The sequence below is a fragment of a genome, unplaced genomic scaffold (assembly GCF_019419815.1).
Source record: "Pyrus x bretschneideri cultivar Hongxiangsu unplaced genomic scaffold, Pyrus_bretschneideri_v1 Contig11, whole genome shotgun sequence".
NCBI classification, from domain to species: Eukaryota; Viridiplantae; Streptophyta; class Magnoliopsida; order Rosales; family Rosaceae; genus Pyrus; species Pyrus x bretschneideri.
In genome coordinates, this window is record NW_025999402.1 from 2,705,505 (window position 1) to 2,726,387 (window position 20,883).

The window sequence follows — 20,883 nt, forward strand, 5'->3', positions numbered from 1 at the left end:
TTGCGTTTAGAATAAACAAACTTAGAATGCTTTTGACTGATACAAGTACTTTATGAAAAAGCACCTTTCAATTTTAACAAACTTTATTGTGCTTCTAATAATAATATTTCTAATAAAAGCGCTTATTAGGATATAAATCTTCTAAAATGTAATACCAATTATGCCCAAACCCTTTTAACATATTAATTGAGTCCTTGCAAGTGACTCTCTACCACAGTGGTGGAGAGGAGTGTTGTCATTTCATCACACATGAGTTAGAATCATGTCGACTTCCTAATCTAACATTTAACCTAACAAATCTATCGTTTGACAAAAAAAAAATATTGATTCCTTACTTGCATCCAACCCTAATAATCACCTACACAAAAGATTTTAAAGTAACGCGGAAAATGAAATGCTCCAGATATCTTAACCGTTACAATGGTTGGATCTTAATTTTTGTATTTTTAAACAATGATCTAACGGGTAAAATATCATAGTGTGCACCGTAGAATATCCTCACCTACACCAGAAAGATTTACATAAAATGAGTTGTCATTATGTAGTGGCTCCTATCTTGTAATACATTACTGTGTAAATTTTTCTTCACACAACAAGATATTATTAAATAAAAAAGGGCACGTAATGATAAACTCGTTTTATACGAATTGTTCTCCATACTCCATCTACACGCCCTACATTAACATTTAACATCACTTTTTTGTCTTCTCCGAGTGTACCCGAAAACTTTCATCAACCCACCTGACCTGACCTATTCAAATTGGTCCAATTGGCCACTGCCCCTCACAGAAGTGGTCCATTTGGACTCCATTTATATTCTTATCTTATGCCTTTCAATTCACTTTTTCTTAAAGTTATCAATTCGGCAGGAGTCATGTTTGAGAAACCACTACTTGGATTTCAAGTATCAGTCATTGTATTATGTGATTTATAAAAACTAGTCTAAAAAGATGATTTTTTTTTATTTAACAATTTCAAAATAATTGTCATTAACCATCCTTAATGTTGCATTTAAACACTAAAATAATATTTGTATTTAAACACCAGCAAATCATAACCAGGCCATGCCACAAGAATTGTTTACTCAACAACCATATGTGTCAATCTCATTACTATTACTTTAATTGATCATGTTTTAATTAGTCCACCATGATTAGAAAAATACCCTTCAAAATCCTTATCTGGTTCACTGATTCAGATAGCCAACCATAAAACTTCTCTGTATTTGCCTTAATTAATCACCCCCAAAACTCAGGCTAATAAATAAATATTGAATAATGTTAGGAAGACCAAAATTTTAAATCAAATGATGTGTTACTAATAGAAAATAAACACGTTAATTAACACTTAAGTAATAAGTCAATCATCAACGTTCACATCATTTGGTTTACAAAATTTGATTTATAATTTTGGTCTCCCTATCATTATCAAATATTTATTTATTAGATAAAGACGAATTTAAATCACATTATTGCTACTTAGCCCACTCCTCCCACCCTTAATGTAGATAATATCGTTTGTTAAAAAAAAAATTAGCAAGAGGTTCTCTCTTAAGACCAATGCATAATTTTAGTAAGGTAATGTTATTCACATGCCCATTTTTAATTATCACACATATCATTTAATTTTTAGTCGTCAGATCAAATAAATTTAAAAAGGTCAATAACAAAAAATTAATAAAAATGTGTGAAATGTGAAAGTAAGTATTTTAATAACATTTTCCTTCTAATAACGTCACCGGTCAATTGAATATTTTCCACGTGTTAAAAATTATCCTAACTATCTAATATATTTGCGCATATGATGTCACTAGTTACATGAAAGTTTCCTTTCCATAACAACCGTAAGGCCTTCAATTACTCCACCAAATTCTACACCAATAGAAGCAGCCCACATCACCAACTTCCAAACTTGCGACTACAAAATGACCCTTATGCCCATATCACAACACGTGGCAAAACCCAATTCGTGAAAATACCGCGAGTGCAGTAAATTCCCGAATAAGCACCCGCAGAGATTCCAAAAGCGAAAAGGTGGGAAAAGCGGCGAAAGCGTTAATAAAAGCAGTGAGCAATGACATGGAGAAGCAGAAGAGCGCTTCGTGACTCGTAGAGGCAAAAACCCAATTGCAAAACCTCCGATTGGGGATTCGCTTTTCCCGGGAATCGCATTCCAGCGAAACCCAATTGGGCAATTTGGGTTCCCATTCCTCTATTAAAACCCTACTCGCATCTGATTCTGTCGGCCGTCGTTTTTGTTTCAATCATCTCAGCCATGGTGGCCGATAGCAAGTCCAAATCCGACATTTCTTTCGCCGGAACTTTTGCAAGCAGCGCCTTCTCCGCCTGTTTTGCTGAGGTAATCAATCAAATGAACTCTGATCAGTGATCACGTTATTTTCTATGCGAAATTGAATCGATACGGATTCCCGTGGACTGTTTTTTTTATATCAATAGTCAAATGAGAGATGAAACTCATGTCCTAAATTGTGATGAATTTTATATTGGCGTATCGGATATGTTGAGTTCATGATTCTGCTATCTGGGTTTTTGGTTGTTCCCAGAAATTGCGCTTAAAATTTTGAAAAAATATGTAGCTGTTTTGGTTTTGCTGTATAATGTGTTGATAATTTACATTTTTAGGTTAGTTTTTCGTGTAATTAGGTGACCCGGTGCCGCACTTGAATCTTAATTAGTTTGTTGTGATCAGACCTTCCTGTTTATACACACAATTGAGTATGAGGAGACAATTGATTATGATGTCTTCCAACTGTTTGTTTCTGTTAAGTTTGACGTTCTTTTGATTAACTTGGTGCAGATTTGTACTATTCCGTTGGACACGGCTAAAGTCAGGCTTCAACTCCAGAAGAAAGCTGTTGCAGGTGATGGAGTGGCCTTACCTAAATACAGGGGTATGCTGGGCACAGTTGCTACCATAGCCAGGGAAGAAGGTCTGACGGCACTCTGGAAAGGAATTATACCTGGATTGCATCGTCAATGCCTATATGGAGGTTTAAGAATTGGGTTGTATGATCCTGTACGTCCCGATTCTTATTTTTCAGAAAACGCAAACTTATTGTGAAATTTTCTTTTTAGTGTATGTGATATCTGTGCTTTCTGATGTCTAATACATATAAATTGTATGCTTTACAGATCAAGTCCTTCTATTGCGGAGGCAGTGACTTTGTTGGTGATGTTCCTTTAACAAAGAAAATACTTGCTGCCTTAACAACTGGTAAGCATGGTTGTGGTTGCTTTTCGATTTACCTTTTGTTTCTGCTGGTTTTGTGGAATAAAAGTAGTCTTGTGCGCTGTATCTGCATTACTGTCTGTAGTATCCTAGTGGTGTCATATTATAGTTTGGCTGGAAGTCCATAGTTGGTTTAATCTTTTTTCTTTCTAAGATGGAAAGATAGGCAGTAAGACCTGTATGTTGGCTTTTTTGATATGTAAGTGGGTCCTTGTTAATTTTGGATTTACATTTGACTTTTCAAACTTGCTTTTTTGATAAAAAAAATAGGTGCTCTAGCAATCACAGTGGCAAATCCAACTGATCTTGTGAAAGTTAGACTTCAAGCTGAAGGAAAATTACCACCTGGTGCACCAAGGCGTTATTCGGGATCACTGAATGCGTATTCCACCATTGTGAGACAGGTTGAACAACTATCCTGGAAATTTAAGATAAAAAGGAGGGGATGGCATTCATATATATATAATTTTTTCTTTCTGACTTTTTAAACTTGGGTCACATCTGCAAAATTAGGAGGGAGTTGGGGCACTCTGGACTGGGATCGGACCCAACATTGCACGTAATTCTATTATTAATGCTGCCGAACTAGCCAGTTATGATCAAGTGAAGGAGGTAAGATCACTAACAGTCTTATTTTGTTCTTTTGGAGCAGCACTCTTTACACTTATCTTAATGTGTATACATTTCAATGCAGACACTTCTAAAACTTCCAGGGTTCTCAGATAATGTTGTCACTCACCTTCTTTCTGGTCTGGGGGCTGGTTTCTTTGCTGTCTGTATTGGCTCACCAGTTGATGTGGTAATTTATCTACATTCAAATGTGAAATCTATCTGATTGGTCTCTAGTTAAGTATATCTGGTATCTAGTGCATACTATGTTTGCTTACATGTTCTGGCAGCAAGTGAATTGATGACTTATTAACTCAGGATAAGAGCATGTGGCACATATGTATTAGCCGGAAGGCATCCATCATATTTATTAGTTCTTATGGAGAATGCAAACAGTTAGTTCTTACCATTTCTTTTCATGTTCTCATCCTGTACTTTTATATGATATGAAACTCTTTTTCAAGCTCTGATCAATTAAAGATGTAAATTAGTCTTGTATCTGTTATGCAAGCACATTTATTATTGACTTGTTGATTTATGTCCTTTTTTAGCCACGTATGGACTCAATAAGTGGTCGCTCTTTTCTTTTTGTCTAAATGGTTTACCTATTTTCATGTACTGATTGAGCTGCATTTTTATTCTCATTGCATCATACAACCTCATATTTAATTTATTTTTTATTGTTCATCTTTTCTCAGGTTAAGTCAAGAATGATGGGAGATTCTGCTTACAAAAACACGATGGATTGCTTCCTCAAAACTCTGAAGAATGATGTACAAATTAATTTCTTCCAATACCTTCTAGCCTATTCTTAATTTACACTTTAAAATTGCTTTAATAAGTTAAGAAGTTATGCAAATCAAGTATAAGTGTATTTGCATTCAGAGGTAATCCAAATTAGCTTGTGGGTGAGAATCGTGAGATGTAGAATCTAAAGCTAGTCAGAAATCTAGTAACCGATTGAAACAAATTATGCAGTTGGTTTCTGTAGTTGCGATGTGAAGTATCTAAAGGCATTTAAGCATTAGTGTATTTGCATTGTGTAATCTACGTGCAGACTGAATAGGGTGCTAACTGCTACAACCCAACACTAACTTCCAACTTTAGTTAATTGAAGAGACTCATCAAAAGATACTGGTTATTAACCGCGTTCAATGTTTTACAGGGACCCTTGGCCTTTTACAAGGGCTTCATCCCAAATTTTGGACGGCTAGGATCGTGGAATGTCATCATGTTTCTAACCCTTGAGCAGGTACATTTTGCAACTCCTCCACTTTCCTGTTCTTCACCATTTCGTGTTTTTGGTCTTTGCATGCACTTGCCACTCCCGTGTCAATAGCTGTGGGGGCTTCAGCATAGATAACGTAGCTATGTATTTGGAAAACAGTCCTGTAGCCAGTTAATCTTTAGATTTCTTGATTGTCCTTCAGTAACTATCCTGAATTAGTTTCTCATCTTTTAATTCTCGTGGCAGGTTAAGAAGGTTGTGAGAAATATAGAGTCATCGTGAGCTTAACGAGGATCGAGGTCGCGAGGATCAAGGACAATGTGGGGTTTTTTAGGGGTTGTAGCATCTGCAGCAACTGATAGTTGTTTTAGAGAATAATAAGGCCTAGATTAAACATTTTTAGTGGCATTTTTTTTGCTAACTGAGGAGAAGGTTCCTCTTCCTCCCAAGGAAAACATGCATTCGAAACTATGAAGTTTTACAAATAATGATAATTTGTTTTCTGGACCATCTTATCTCTCTTGTCGTACTCATGACTTTTGGTTTTAATATACTTAATGTTATTTTTCAATTCCTCCAAAATAACAGATTGAATTTCTTATTCCGTTTGGGAACCATTTCTGTTTTGATTCTCCATATTTTGTAAACACAAGAATACTTTGTGTTCGAATCCGTCTCCTTGTTTTGATTCTTATTAAACACAAGAATACTTTGTGTTCAAATCTGATTCCTTGTTTTGATTCTAATTATCGATTACCATATGTGTGCTTCTGTTTAAAATCGGAATCAAACAAGGTTTAATCATGAGTACGTCTCTCTCATCACTTGATTGGAAAGACATAGCTACTCCAGTCCCACGTTTTATTTAATTTTTAAATTCTCTCATGATTCAACAATGCATTCACGATATCATAACAATAGTTTGTTGTTACGTTAAAAATTTTGTAGTTCAGATAAGAGTATTTACTTTTGCATCTGAGATCTCAAATTCAGTCAAGCTAACCACGTGAGACGTCCTCCAACAACGAACTTTGTTTTTTTTGTTCTTTCCAAATAGTCCACAAGCCCACACCGGCCCTCAAGTCGGTCAGCCCATTAACTGTTACCAACCCAAAACCCAGTAAACCAGTTCCCTTCTTCTTCGTGTTCCAAATCTCGGCCGAAATCCACGCGCCATTTAACAAAATTTCAGAATTCCTTCTTCTTCTTCCGCCAATTTTCTCCCAATTTAGCTCAGGTACTCCTTAATTTCCCTTTTCCTTAATTTTCCACACATCTTGACATCTAATCAATTTCTATCGGATTTTATTAGGGCTTGCGGCGGTAACTAAATATCATTTACCCTTTTCAGACTTGGCTGCTCGATGGTTGCGATCGCCGACGACGTCGTAATGGACGACTTGCCGGTTAGTGTATTTGCTCCCCACGATCAGTCCAAAGAAATTTGGTTCAGATTTGTGTATTAATTGGGCACATTTGGATTGCAATGCCAACTTCGTTAGCTATGACCCCAAATAGTTGCATTCGGTTGGATTCCATGGAACCAAACAGAGATTTTATGCTGTAAATTACAAGTTTTAGGTTCACCTGCTTAGTTTATTTCCTGCTTGATACAGAGTCTGAAGAGAACATGTGAACATTCAACATGTTGGTGTTATTATTTTTGTGGCACCTGAACCTTTTAGGTTAGTTTATCGGAGTCGAGAATTTTTTCGGGTTAACCTTCGTTTTTTTGGGTGACAGTCTGCCTGTGTGGTTTCTGTGTTTGGTTCTTGGAACTTAGAAATACCTTGTGGCTGCTTACCTTTAGATTCGTGTATCGCTTGTCTAGATTTGTGGATAAAACTATAGTCTTTGCGCCTTCTCGTGTCTATTTGTTATCAATCTTCCAGAATTTCCTTAATTTGAGTCATAGAAGTGAGAAACAAAAACACTAATATCAAACCAAATTTTTGTCAATCTAGTTTTATTTTTCAACTCCAGACAAATGCATCCTTAGTTATACATCATTTTTCATCCATATGTAAGTGCGTAATACACTCATTTGAATAACCCCATCAGGAGGACTTGTTATTTTCAATTCATCTACAGGAGGAGAAGATACTTGGTCTCGTAATTGGAGTCTGAAGTTGGAAATTTTAGCGTGCTATAGTAAGTCGCAAACTTTATACATCCAAGGAAGAGGGTAACAGTAGGGTGAAAGATGCTGATCCGGCTTAAGAGTCTTACACCAACAGAGGGTGCTGCAGGGGCAAAACACTTGCCAGCAGAGACTGTGACCGTTGCATGCCCTGACCACCTTGTACTTGCTGATCTTCCTGTGGCAAAGGGCATTGGTGCAGTAACCACCACTACTCTTGTCAAGAATGTAGGCCGCAAGTCCCGTCGCCAGCTTGGAGAACGCGTCCACTTTTGTGTTAGCTGTGATTTTCCAATTGCTATCTATGGACGCCTGGTATTGACCGAGTAAACCTGTTTTTCCACATGTGTTAGTTGCTTTTACTTTTAAATTTCATGTCTTGGTGTTATTTTAGCTTCATATATTTTGCCCTTGGAAACTCTGGAAATTTATACCAGAAGTCAAGTGTTGAATTGCATGATATAAACTTCATATATATTAACTAGCCTGTGTTCTTGCAGAGCCCTTGTGAGCATGCTTTTTGTCTGGATTGTGCTAGGAGTTACTCAATATGCTATCTGTAAGCTTTCTTAACTTTACATGCTCGGACTAGTGCATCAATCTGTTATCTACAAAATTGTTCCTTTTCTTTCGCCCAATGAAGGAGCGGAAGGATTTTCTTGGGCTTGTAGTGTTGTAGAATTTCGGCATAACACCCAACGAGCATTTTGACTTTTGCATGTGGACTTCTATTATTTAGAAGAGTGCTCACCTAAAGGACTTAAATTGAGGGATATTGCACTATAGGGCTAAATTTGCATCAATAAATCATTGATTACCACCAAGTATTGGAATTAGTTGATGAGTCATTTGAACATTTAACTTCATGATTTATGTTACACAGTTGCGACGAACGCATCCAGAAGATTCAGACAATCAAAATGATGGAGGGGATCTTCATTTGTGCAGCCCCTCACTGTCTGAAATCTTTTCTGAAGAGGGGTGAATTTGAATCTCATATCCATGAGAACCATGCTTACCTTCTTCAGCCAAATGCAGGCAAAATGGATGGAAATGAATCAGAATCTCAGAATTCCAAACAATGTACAGTATCTGAATCCACAGCTCGAGCTCCACCAAGGCCATTAGTTTCTCCTGGTTCAAATTCTCAGCTCTATGATCGTGAGGACAAAGCTCGGCTTCAACAAACTAGAGAACAATCACTTCCAAGGCCAGTCATGCAGCCCAACCCAGCCCCAGATTTTGGGCAAGTCCAGAATAACCCTCCAGACCCCAGTCGCCCCCCAGGCTTTGACAGGCCTGCTCCCCTCAGTCTCTTCCATCAACAAAGCTATGATTCAATGGGTGCCCCAATGCAGGAATCTGGCCAATTTTCCGATAAGCAGCAAGGAATTTTATCTGAGACGCCCTTTTCTGAATATCCATCCATGCATTCCATTCCACCCCCTAATTATGCAATTCCTGTTAATTCCAATCAAGTGCGGATGCCTCTTCCATTTGGCCTTCCCTTTCTAGTTGATGGATCCCAGCAAGTTTATGGTGCTCCCTATGAGGAGATGGCACGACAGGATTCCGCCCCAGATGTTGGACCAGAACAGGGGTCATTACTGGGTTTCCCCCCTGGTTCGGTAGGTAAAATGAACTTTCCGGCTAGTTATCCACACTCTTGGAATGCAGGACAAGCTGGTGCTCCTTTTGAAGCTGCAGCAGGGGGTCAAGGAAATGCAGATAGTTTCTCTAACTCTGCAGAGCCTCAAGGACAAGCTGCATTTTATCAAGGAGAATATGGACGGAATCCTGGAGGTATGCCCTTCAATTCTCCGCAAATGAGCAACACCGCAATGGAACAAGTGCAGGGTGGTAATATCATGGATCCCAGGGACGGCAAGGGTGTTTTAGCAGCACAGCCAATGTCACTTCCTCCGCCACCTCCACCCCCACCTCACATGTCACAACTCAAACGTAAGTTTTATCAAGGCGATACAGGATGAGATGGACAGGGCTAGATCCGGAAACATGACCACCCCATGATGGCTGTTGATGGCCAAGTCTAGAACAGATTAATATTTGTAATTTTCCTCTTTTTTCCCTCCCTGGAACTCGTTTCTTGGTGGCATTATTGGTCCAAGGTTCTCTCTGAGTGTTGTTTTTCCCTGGCTCAGGTCTTTACATTTTGTTTTTTTTTTTTTTTTTCAATAGTTTGCACCAGTCGAAATTAATGAAGATGGCTTTTCGCAATGGCCATAAGATAAATGACTTAGAGAAAATGAAAGAGTGAGGCAGCTATATGTAGGGAATTGGCGAAAGCCATCATTTCGGCAACTGAGAAACCATCATTTGTCAAATGAATCCCAGTTGCCGAAATGATGACGATGAGCACTGAAAAGCTGCAGCAGGGATGGTGAGTACAAGCAAGATGTTTTCCACTGTTACAGTTTTCATTCGACATGATTCGAAGACAACGTAACAACCTCGTGTTACCCTTTCTTCTGGTAACTGCAATTTAGGCATGGGAGGAAATGGTGTGTTCACATAGGAATGTGCAACTAACAAGACATGCTGTGAGTTTTGGCCTTGTCGAAGCTTCTTGCGAACAAGACATGTTGGCAAAACATTTCATAAAAACAAATCTAAATATGTACAAATGTATAAACCATTTCAAAAGCTAAAAACTAATATTGTAACGTGCAGAAGGGAGAGGGGAGAGGTCTGGTGGTATTCCTCTTCGCTTAGAAGGTTCGAATCTCGTGAATGACGAATTCGATACCAAATTAGGTTGCCCATTGTGTTGCTTAACCAAACTCCTCCTTCTCCTAGTGTAAAAATATCGATGTATTTAAAAAAAAAAAAAAAAAAAAAAAAAAAAAAGCGTGCAGAACAATTAAGGGCATGTTTGGTGACTCCAAGCTACGGAGAAAACGTAATTATGTATAAATGTATTATTAGGAGGGAGTGCCTTGTATCTCAAGTAATACCCCCTGTAAGTGATTCGTTTGCTGAATATGCAGTTTTTCCGAAAACTCTGATTTCAATTTGGATTTCTGTTTTTAAAAAAAAATTCCAACAAAATCAAGATGTATTATGTTTTCCTCATAATCACCTATTATCTAAAAACACCAAAGTTAAGAAAACTTGCTGGTAGAACTATTTTCAAAAACTTGTTGGTAGAATTATTTTCAAGAACTGAATTCAAGACTAACTTAAGAAAATAGTCTATTATCTAAAAATACCAAAAGTGAGTTTTTAGAGTTTTTAAATTTAAACTCATTTCTTCTTTTTTTTCTCTCTCTCCTCCCCTCTCACTTGCTCCCAATCTTATCTATCTCATTTTTTTTTTTTTTTTCTCCTCCTCTGTCTTCAATGGTTCGCTCTCTTCATTCTCTCTCATCCTTCTCTTTATCTCCTGTCATCTCTTTCTCACACTCCTACGACTCCCTTTCTTTGGATCTTTTTGTCCAATTTAAGTTTTTTTTTATTTTTTGTTTATTTTTATGAAACAAACGATATTATTTATAGTTCTACATTAAAAGCGTATATTCACCCTCTCATTCATGATCTATCCCTCTCTCTTTTTGTAGACTCTTTTAGAGGGTATATTCAATAAGGAGTTTAAAAGATTTTAAAAGAATTTACAAATCTAGATATATTCATTCAAGATTTTATTTTAAAAAGGTTTATAAAACTCTATAAAAATCCGAGTATATTAATTCCTCATTTTAAAATAGTTCATAAAACTCTATGTGTAATTTGTTTTAAAATATGAAGGATTTTAATGGATTTTAAGGAATAATAAAGGGATTTTGAGAAATTAGACATCGTTTCTAAGATTTCAAGTGAACTCAACTAAAATTCACATGGAGTCTATGGAACTATATTAAGTTGAAAATCAGAGTACACATAACAAGCAAACAAACAAACGACGAATAAAATTCACATAGAGTCTATGTAACTACATTAAGTTCAAAACCATAGTACGCATAATGACGACCAAGCAAATAAAATAAACAAATACAAAACTACAAATATTATTAAAAACGAAGAAACAATAGTACAAGATTCGCCAAAAAATCTACATAACTCGTAAGACTACGCCACCAACTAATTCTAGACTGAATTACAAAACATGCTATTATAGAAATCTCTAATAAGCAACAAGTACGGAATCCTAATTTTAACCGACTAGGTCCAAATTCTAAACTAACAAGAAAACACAAACAATTAATTTAAAAAAAGAAAAAGAAAAAGAAACTATATAACACACCAAACTTCTATTTTTGTTCAACTTCTTAAATCTAATCTATATCTAGGCGTAAGCGAAGAGAACCACTGCCCGGCTCATTGACGACTCCTTTGCCGAAGAAGAATTGATTCAGCCGCTACCATACCACCTGTAAGTGATCTGTTTGCAGAACATCCGATTTTCTGAAAGCTTGGATTTCAACTTCGAATTTCTGTCTAATTCTACACTTTTCGTTGCCAGAAGCATGTTGATTTCGCTCGGGGTTTTCTGAAATTAGTTGATTGTCCTAGCGCCTGGAAAGTGTTTGATGATATGCCTCTGTGAGAATTTGATTAGGTGTTTGGGAAGGGCATCCGATTTTTCTCTATTGGATCGGACCACCGCCTTGAGGAGTCGCTACGATGGCGCGCAAGCGTAAGCTCCAGGCACCCACAAGTTGTGAATCTGAAGGAACTTGTTCTGAAAGTGGAATGGACAGATTTAGTGATCTTCCGGAGGAAGTTGTTCATCGGATTCTTTCCTTCCTCAATTTCAAAGACCTCACTCGAGTGGGTGCTGTATCCAAACAATGCAGACAATTTCGTCTCTCGGTTCCGGTGGTGAATTTTGGTACAGATGAGCGGACAGGCATAAAAAAAGTGGATTTAGCGAGGATGATGACTTCTTTTGATCGGTACTTGCTCGATCGTGGTCAGAACAGGATGCAGCGAGTCTGCATCAGCTTGAGTGTCTGTAAAAGTGAAACAACGAAGAAAGTTTCTGATGACCATTCTCGAGTACTCAAGTGGATTCGTGATGCAGTAAGGTGTAATGTTGAAGAGCTTGATCTCTATTTCTCACACCGTGTTAGTAGTACGTTCTCGTGGCCATCTTTCATCTTCCATTCTCAATCTTTGCGCTCTTTATCGGTGTCCTCAGGTGTAAGCATTTTGGAGATTGTTGAAGCGCCGTCTCTATCCTTTTCTAGTAATCTCCATTACTTATCATTGAGTTCTGTGAAAATAGTAGACGACAGGGTTTTCAAATGGATCTCATGCTGCTGCAAGTGCCTTAAGGAATTACGTCTTATTTCTATCAACGGTATACCAAATATCTCCATTGAAAGTTCGTCTTTGGTTAACTTATATGTTTTCGAGTGTGGTGACATACATCTTGTTATATCGGGTCAGAAACTTGAATATATAGATATGGACTGGGGTGGTTACGATGCATCTACGAGCAGAAAAAGCACAATTAGCAACACATCATTGAAGATTTTTGCTCCAAATCTTAAAACTTTGAAATGGAAAGGCGAATTGAGGAATAGCCAAAGTCTGGGAAATTTAAAGAGTTTGGAAGAAGTTGAGATTTTCTTAGCGCCTCTGAAAAATGAGTTTGACAAAGTATTGGAGGTTCTTTGCAGTATATGTTCGGCAAAAGTTATGACCATAAACGAGGAGACCGTTAAGGTAAAGTTCACTTATTCTCTGGACCTTTTTTGTAAAAACACTATAAATAATTTTGTGAATTGACTCTTGAGAGTGTTTTCACTTTTCAATCATGGAGATTGCATTCTTATTGTGATGTTATTGATGCGATATTTGTGAGATGAAGTAACTTAAACAGCATTAGACTTTAATTTTTTGACAAATTAATGATCATATTAATCAAGATTGTGATAATTCTTGTGTTCTTTCTATGTAATTAAGATTTTTTTCTTGAAAACTTGCAGGCTCTGTACAAGGAAGGTTCCACGACAACACTAATATTGGATAATATTTTAAACTTGAGCATACATTGTGAGAACTTGAATAACAGGCTTGTTCCTGCAATGGTCTCTCTTCTTAGGAGAATGCCTAATCTGAATATTTTGTGCATAAAGACTAGCTGTGAGAATTTGACTCCTGAAAAAGTAAGTAAAAGCCTGTGTTGCCTATTGATCTCCCTCTCACGCATACGGCACATATTTTTCTTGTTCTAATTTTTAGAATCATTTGCTAATAAATTAGGGCGACCTTATGTATTTCTTAAGAAAACCCTCCTATTAAACAATGAAAACTCAAAATTTAACCCAGATTAAATGACAGCAAAAGGGTTAGCTAGTTTCTTTTAATTTTTTTATGTAGCGATATATTTTCACTATGCATAATAGTTAGTTTTGTAATATATTAGTGCAACTTACATGTTTTTACATTTCCTTTTAGAATGGGTTGGGTCAATAACATGTAAACTTGGTGAATTTGTGGAATAGTTGGGTTAGTCAGAGTCACAGAAAAGTTAATTTGTTTTTGAATTACTTTGTGTTTATTTGGTGATTTTGAATTAATTTTTTTTCATGTCTTTAGGCAAGTCTCTCCAGTAATGAATGCTGGAAATTGCAAAACCTTGTTTTCATTCATCAGCTTAAGGAGGTAAGCATAGAGAATTCCTATGGGTCTAATGAAATTGAGTTTGCAATGTATGTTCTGTGAGAATTTGGCTCCCGGAACAGTAAACAGTAAGTGAAAGTCTATGTTGCCTATTAATCGCCCTCTTGCGCACACGACACACATTTTTCTTGTGCTAATTTGTAGAATCATTTTCTTATAATTTAGGGAAACTTTATTTAAAGTTTAAACCCAACAATTTCTTAAGAAAACCCTCCTATTAAAAGAATTAAAAGTCAAAATGTAACCTTAGAGTACATAGCAGCAAAGGGGTTAGCTAGTTTCTTTTAATGTTCTACTTTTTATGCAGTGAGGATTTGGGGTAAGTCACACAATTGGGAAATCATAATAATTACGTATTGAACTCGCAATCCAAGTAAGTCAAACTTGAGACATCCCACTTACAAGTTAGAGAAGAATATCGCTAGACCGTAGTGCTATTGGCCATAAGACAAGCTAGTTTGAAAAAGACAACTCTGAAACTGCTATCAATATTCAGAAACTCAACATAGTCATCACTTATCTCCAACTAAAAATCCCTAAGTCCTAAGTGAAACTTGTATAATCTCTGCCCTAGCTTCATTATAGTGTAAATAAATAAGTTAAGACAAATTAAACATACTCTCAAACTGTATTTTGTGGGTCTTCAAACAAGATACGAATATAATTTTTGAGTTTGAGGTTAAATTTATTTGATTTTCATAAGACATGTTTGACAAATCAGCACTTAATGTGGAATGTACCATGTACTTCATCGATCTAGAGGTTTGGCAGTGTGGTACTGTACATCCTTCTTCGGGTGTAATGGGGTTAGTTTTGGAATATATTTACGTTCCTTTTTGGAAGGGGTTTAGATCAACATATTGAGTTTGGCGAGTTTATGGAATAGTTGGGTTAAACAGAGGCACCCAAAAATTGTCGTCAAAAGATGAATTTAGAAAGTTGTGTTTCTATTTGGTAATTTTGAATAATTTGCTTCTTTTTTTTTTTTTTTTTTTTTTGCACAACAAATTAATTTGCTTTTATGTTTTCAGGCAAGTCACTTTGGTAATGAATACTGGAAACTGCAAAACCTTGCTTTCATTCATCAGCTTAAGGAGGTAATCATAGAGAATTCCTATGGATCTAATGAAATCGAGTTTGCAAGATATATTCTCGAGCGTGCTCAAAATTTGAAGAAAATGGTCATTGTTCATCGTGACGATGATGCTCCATCAAAAGTTGCTGGGATGGTGAGTAGGAGCAAGATGATTTCCAGTGCTTCCATTTTCATCCAGCAGGATCCACACAGGATTTACAGAATTTGTGGTCCGGGATCTTACATTTCGTATTCGGGACCTGATATATTGAAATCTGGGATAGTGACTATGAGATCTTAGACAGTGACATAGCAAATAAGAGAGATTCTCGGGATCTAGAAGGAAGAAGGATTGATTTTTTTTTTTTTTTTTTTGGGTAAATAAACAAACATTTCGTACGTCTTTTAACAGTTTGCATGAGTAGAAATCAAATTCAAGGTGTAATGTTGAAGAGCTTGATCTCTATTTCTCACAGAGTGTTAGTACCAGTACGTTGTCGTTGCCATCCTTCATCTTCCATTCTCAATCTTTGCGCTCTCTTTCGGTGTCCTTGAATACATTCATTTCGGAGGTTGTTGAAGCGCCGTGTCTATCCTTTTCTAGTAATCTCCGTTACTTATCATTGAGTTCTGTTAAAATAGTAGACGAGAGCATTTCCAAATGGATCTCATGTTGCTGCAAATGCCTTCAGGAATTAGTCTTATTTCTATAGACGGTATACAAAATATCTCCATTGAAAGTTCGTCTTTAGTTACCTTTTATATTTTCAATCGTGGTGACATCCATCTTACTATATCGGTTCAGAAACTTGAAACGATACATATGTACTGGGGTGGTTACAATGTATTTGCGAGCAGAGAAAGCACGAATAGCAACACATCAGTGAAGATTTTTGCTCCAAATCTTAAAACTTTGAAATGGAGAGGCAAATTGAGGAATAGCCAAAGTCTGGGACGTTTAGATAGTTTGGAAGAAGTTGAGATTTTATTAGAGCCTCCCAAAAATGAGTTTGACAAAGTATTGGAGGTTCTTTGCGGTATATGCTTGGCAAAAGTTCTTATTATAAACGGAAAGACCATTAAGGTAAAGTTCACTCTATTCTCCCGACGTTTTTCATAAAATGGTATAAATAATCTAATGGCTTGAGTTTTCACTTTTCAATTATGGAGATTGCATTCTAATTGTGATGGCATACTTCTTGTGATATTTGTGAGACTTACTGAGGAAATGTAAATTTTTGACAAATTAGTGATTATATTATTCTAGATTGTGATAATTCTTGTGCTCTCTCTCTCTCTCTCTCTAATTAAGATTTTTTTTTTTTTTTTTTTGGGAAAAACTTGCAGGCTCTGTACAAGGAAGGCTCCACGCCAACACTAATATTGGATAATATTCGGAACTTGAGTATATGTGAGAGCTTGAATAAAAAGTTTGTTCTTGCACTGGTCTCTCTTCTTAGGAGAATGCCTAATCTGAATATTTTGTGCATAAAGACTCGCTGTTGGAAGTTGACTTACAGAACGGTAAGTGAAAGTCTATGTTGCATATTAATCTCCCTCTCACGCACACGAATCACATTTTTCTTGTGCTAATTTGTAGAATCTTTTTCGTATAAATTAGGTTGGCTTTATTTACACCCAACAATATCTTAAGAAACCCCACTATTAAAAGAATGAAAACTCAAAATTTAACCTAGATTAAATGACGGCAAAAGGGTTAAGCTAGTTTCCTTTTATGTTCTATTTTTTATGTAGCGATTTATTGTTAGTGGGTGGGCTATTCCTAGACCATTGTACTAGCGGCCATAATAATTAGGTATTGAACTTGTTTTCCAAGTAAGTCAGTTTTGAGAAACCCCACTTACAAGTTAGAGAAGAATATTGCTAGACTGTAGTGTTATTTGACATAAGATTACAACTATGAAATTGCTTTCAAATATCAAGAAACTCAACATAGTCATGACTTATCTCGAACTAAAAATCCTATATGAAACTTATATTAATCTCTCACTAGATTCATTATGTTGTAAGTACATGAGTTCAAACAAATCAAATAATAGCCTCTCAAATTGTGTTTTGTGGGTCTTCAAATGAGATATGAATATAATTTTCGAGCTTGATTTCAAATTTATTTGTTTTTCATAAAACATGTTTGACAAACTAGCAATACATGCATAACCTAACATCTAGCGAAAATCATTATAAAGGTTTGGCAGTGTGCTACCGTAAATCCTTTGGGTGTATAATGGTGGTAGTTTTGGAATATATTGCGTGTAACTTACATATTTTTACATTTCCTTTTAGAGGGGGTTGGGTCAATAACATATAAAGTTGATGAATTTAAGGAATAGTTAGGTTAAACAGAGTCGCACAAAAGTTCATTTGTTTTTAATTATTTTGCATTTATTTGGTGATTTTGAATTAAATTGTTTTATGTCTTCAGGCAAGTCACTTTGGTAATGAATACTGGAAACTGCAAAACCTTGCTTTCATTCACCAACTCAAGGAGGTAAGCATAGAGAATTCCTATGGGTGTAATGAAATCGAGTTTGAAAGGTATATTCTTGGCGTGCTCAAAATTTGAAGAAAATGATCATTGTTCATCGTGATGAAAATGCTCCATCAAAAGTTGCTGGGATGATGAGTAGGAGCAAGATGATTTCCAATGCTTCAGTTCACATTCGGCAGGACCTAGACTACATCTACACTCTCTGGTCCGGGGATCCCACATAGCTATTTTGATGTCTCAGATAGAGATTCACGTAGCATTTGAAATCGAACCAAGATTAGATTGCAACTCTCATCACATGTTGCATGACATTAATTGACAGGATATTTCTCTAGTAATATTTCCTTGATATTTCTCTCATACAGCATTTGAATCTGGTGATGTTCTTAATCCATCGTGCCACCAACGATCAACAGATTAGATCACCAAGAGGTATGCAGCTACTTTGAAGAACAATCTTGGGTTCTCGCACACAAATATCTCGGGAAAACCAACATCAAAGAATTTACTTGATTTCGAACAAAAATGCAATTTCATGAACCATTTCTTCTGATAACTGCAATTCAGGCATGGGAAGAGATGGTGTGTTCACATAGGAAGGCGCAACTAACAAAATGCATGCTTAATAATGTGCCCTAAGCTTTATATGATCGAAGATAAATTTCTGATATGGTCGGTAGACGGTTAAAAACGTTAATATTTGTTGTCAAAACGTAAGCTGAAAGTTCATAAAAACAAATCTAATTACGTACCAATGTATACAAAAGTAATAACCATCTTAAAAGCTAAAACCTAATGTTTTTGTATGAAATTTCTTCTTCTTTTTTTTCAAATTGATAACTTTTCAAAACCAAAATTTGAATATTTTTGCCTCGTGCTCATTTTGTCTTGGCCCGCCATGGTTGTAAAAGCCCAGCCCATGAGAGGTGGCTAACCCTAAACTAGAGGGGGAGTGCCTTGTATCTCACGTACTACTCTCATCTATTTAGTCTTCCTGCGAGACTTCATCGTCGAAGAAGAATTGATTCAGCCACTAACACCTGTAAGTGATTCGTTTGCAGAATATACGATTTTTCCATTAACTTTTATTTCAATGTAGGATTTCTGTCTTATTTTACACTTTTGATTTTTGAAAAATCTGGGCTTGTTGATTTCTAGGGTTTCCTGAAATTTAGTTGATTGTAGTAGTGCCCGGAAAATGTTTTAATTAGGAATTTGGCAAGGACATCCCGTTTAGTTGGTTGCAGGAAAGGATTATCTCTAGTAGATCCGGCCTTGAGGAGTCACTGCGATGGCCGGGCGCAAGCGTAAGCTCCGGGCATCTACAAGTTGTCAAGCTGAAGGAACTTCCTCTGAAAGTGGAATAGACAGATTTAGTGATCTTCCGGAGGAAGTTGCCCATCATATTCTTTCCTTCCTCAATTTCAAAGACTTCACTCGAGTGGGTGCTCTGTCCAAAAGATGCAGGCAAATTCATCTATCAGCTCCGGAAATGGATTTTGGTGCAATTTTAGAAGTTATTATTATGAACGAGAAGACCGTTACGGTAAACTTCATTCTATTCTCCAGACGTTTTTCGTAAAAGCAGTATAAATAATCTCATGACTGGAGAGTTTTCACTTTTCTATCATGGAGATTGCATTCTTATTATGATGGCATACTTGTGATATTTGTGAGACTTACTGGGAAATGTGAGTTCTTATTTACACGCAAGTTCTGTCCGATGAAGGAACTTAAAAAGCATTTGAATTTATGGAAAAACTTGCAGGCTCTCTACCAGGAAGGCTCCAAGCCAACACGAATATGGGATAAAATTCGGAACTTGAGTATACATTGTGAGAGTTTGAATAACAAGCTTGTTCCTGCAGTGGTCTCTCTTCTTAGGAGAATGCCTAATCTGAATGTTTTGTGCATAAAGACTAGCTGTGAGAAGTTGGCTCCCGAAAAAGTAAGTGAAAGTCTATGTTGCTTATTCATCTCCGTCTCACGCACACGACACATTATTCTTGTGCTAATTTGTAGAATCATTTGCTTTTAAATTAGGGCGGCTTTATTACAGCAAAAAATTTCTTAAGAATTCCATCCTATTAAAAGAATGAAAACTCGAATTTAAACTAGATTAAATGACAGTAAAAGTGTTAGCTAGTTTCTTTATAATTATTTTTGACGTAGTGATATATTGTCAGTGGGTGGGGTATTGCTAGACCTAGGTTGATCTTGTCTTCCAAGTAAGTCAAATTTGAGAGATCTTACTTACAAGTTAGAGAAGAAATTGCTAGACCGTAGTGCTAGTTGCCATAAGACTACAACTATAAAACTACTATCAAATATCTAGAAACTCAGTATAGTCATTATAGTGTAAGAAAATAAGAAAATAAGATTATATTAATCTCTCACTAGATTCATTATAGTGTAAGAAAATAAGTTAAAACAAGTCAAATAACAGCCTCTCAAATTGAGTTTTGTGGTTCTTCGAATGAGATATTAATATAATTTTCTAGCTTGATATCAAATTTATTTGTTTTTCATTAAACATGTTTCACAAACCAGCACTGAATGCGTATAATGGTATTAGTTATGGAATATTGCGTGTGACTTGCATTTTTTGACATTTCCTTTTAGAGGGGGTTGGGTCAATAACAGATAATGTTGGTGAATTTATGGAATAGTTGGGGTAAACAGCACACACAAATTATCGTGAAAAAATGGCAAGGTATATGTATTTATTTGGTAATTCTGAATTAATTTGTTTTTATGTTTTTAGGCAAGTCGATTTGGTAATGAATACTGGAAACTACAAGACCTTGATTTCATTAACCAGCTTAAGGAGGTAAGCATAGAGAATTCCTATGGGTCTAATGAATTCGAGTTTGCAAGGTATATTCTTGACCATGCTCGAAATTTGAGGACAATGGTTATTGTTCTTCGTGATCAAACTGCTCCATCAAAAATTGTTGGGATGGTGAGTAGGAGCAATAGGATTTCCAGTGCTGTTGTTGTCATTCGGCGGGCCTAGACGTCACCTACACAATCTCTAATCATGGTCCGGTGATCTCACAGACCGATTTTGATAGTTCATATTGTGATTAGGAGATCTCAGATAGGCAATTAACTTATTGAGCAAGCAAAGGGTTTTTTGGGATAGAAAAGGAAGAACGTTTGATATTTAAAGAAAAAAACATTATGTATGTTCTTGTCATAGTACATTACATTGACAGGATATTTCTGCAATATTTCTTTTGTAATATCTTTTTACAATTTGCATCTCCCAAATAAATTGTCTTGCAAGGCACGCAAATTATAATTTGGGATTAAAAGAAATCAAGAGCTCTTGTTCCTTCTTTCATCATTTCTCTCATATACTTCTCATCCATCATTTTCCTCACATTCCTTCTTTATATATATCTCAAATATAAAAAATTGGG

General features: G+C 36.2%; 5 protein-coding genes across 11 annotated transcripts; all 5 read left to right on the forward strand.

The window, feature by feature from the left end:
- The first annotated feature begins 2,183 nt into the window (after positions 1-2,183).
- On the forward strand, positions 2,184-5,596 carry LOC103959601 (mitochondrial uncoupling protein 1). The gene is made up of 9 exons (XM_009371954.3): positions 2,184-2,358; positions 2,818-3,036; positions 3,153-3,234; positions 3,520-3,653; positions 3,763-3,861; positions 3,944-4,048; positions 4,557-4,631; positions 5,024-5,110; positions 5,333-5,596. Exons 1-9 carry the CDS (start codon positions 2,275-2,277, stop codon positions 5,366-5,368), a joined length of 921 nt encoding a protein of 306 aa, XP_009370229.1. The 5' UTR covers positions 2,184-2,274; the 3' UTR covers positions 5,369-5,596.
- Positions 5,597-6,166: 570 nt separating this feature from the next.
- LOC103959600 (E3 ubiquitin-protein ligase HAKAI homolog) lies at positions 6,167-9,376 on the forward strand. Of its 4 annotated transcripts, none has more exons than XM_048574351.1 (5): positions 6,167-6,323; positions 6,399-6,492; positions 7,148-7,541; positions 7,727-7,785; positions 8,110-9,376. In XM_048574351.1, the coding sequence occupies exons 3-5, from the start codon at positions 7,290-7,292 to the stop codon at positions 9,215-9,217; spliced, it is 1,419 nt and encodes a 472-aa protein (XP_048430308.1). In that variant the 5' UTR covers positions 6,167-6,323; positions 6,399-6,492; positions 7,148-7,289; the 3' UTR covers positions 9,218-9,376. The 4 variants fall into 4 exon arrangements, with proteins under 4 accessions (XP_048430308.1, XP_009370228.3, XP_048430312.1 ...); XM_009371953.3 differs by having other exon boundaries at positions 7,178-7,541; XM_048574355.1 differs by having other exon boundaries at positions 6,198-6,323; positions 6,438-6,492.
- Positions 9,377-11,291: 1,915 nt separating this feature from the next.
- Positions 11,292-15,455, forward strand: LOC103959597 (FBD-associated F-box protein At4g10400). Of its 3 annotated transcripts, none has more exons than XM_048574372.1 (5): positions 11,292-11,616; positions 11,803-12,914; positions 13,178-13,357; positions 13,791-13,856; positions 14,906-15,455. In XM_048574372.1, the coding sequence occupies exons 2-5, from the start codon at positions 11,868-11,870 to the stop codon at positions 15,248-15,250; spliced, it is 1,638 nt and encodes a 545-aa protein (XP_048430329.1). In that variant the 5' UTR covers positions 11,292-11,616; positions 11,803-11,867; the 3' UTR covers positions 15,251-15,455. The 3 variants fall into 3 exon arrangements, with proteins under 3 accessions (XP_048430329.1, XP_009370222.2, XP_009370223.2); XM_009371947.3 differs by having other exon boundaries at positions 11,293-11,616; positions 11,707-12,914; XM_009371948.3 differs by having other exon boundaries at positions 11,293-11,616; positions 11,710-12,914.
- A 73-nt stretch (positions 15,456-15,528) lies between these two features.
- On the forward strand, positions 15,529-17,818 carry LOC125472677. 2 transcript variants are annotated; one of them, XM_048574392.1, is made up of 4 exons: positions 15,529-15,665; positions 15,755-16,033; positions 16,297-16,473; positions 17,393-17,818. In XM_048574392.1, exons 2-4 carry the CDS (start codon positions 15,773-15,775, stop codon positions 17,531-17,533), a joined length of 579 nt encoding a protein of 192 aa, XP_048430349.1. In that variant the 5' UTR covers positions 15,529-15,665; positions 15,755-15,772; the 3' UTR covers positions 17,534-17,818. The 2 variants fall into 2 exon arrangements, with proteins under 2 accessions (XP_048430349.1, XP_048430343.1); XM_048574386.1 differs by having other exon boundaries at positions 15,529-16,033.
- An 893-nt stretch (positions 17,819-18,711) lies between these two features.
- LOC103959635 lies at positions 18,712-20,745 on the forward strand. Its single transcript, XM_018650465.2, has 3 exons — positions 18,712-19,004; positions 19,227-19,406; positions 20,223-20,745. The coding sequence occupies exons 1-3, from the start codon at positions 18,750-18,752 to the stop codon at positions 20,472-20,474; spliced, it is 687 nt and encodes a 228-aa protein (XP_018505981.2). The 5' UTR covers positions 18,712-18,749; the 3' UTR covers positions 20,475-20,745.
- Positions 20,746-20,883: the final 138 nt, after the last annotated feature.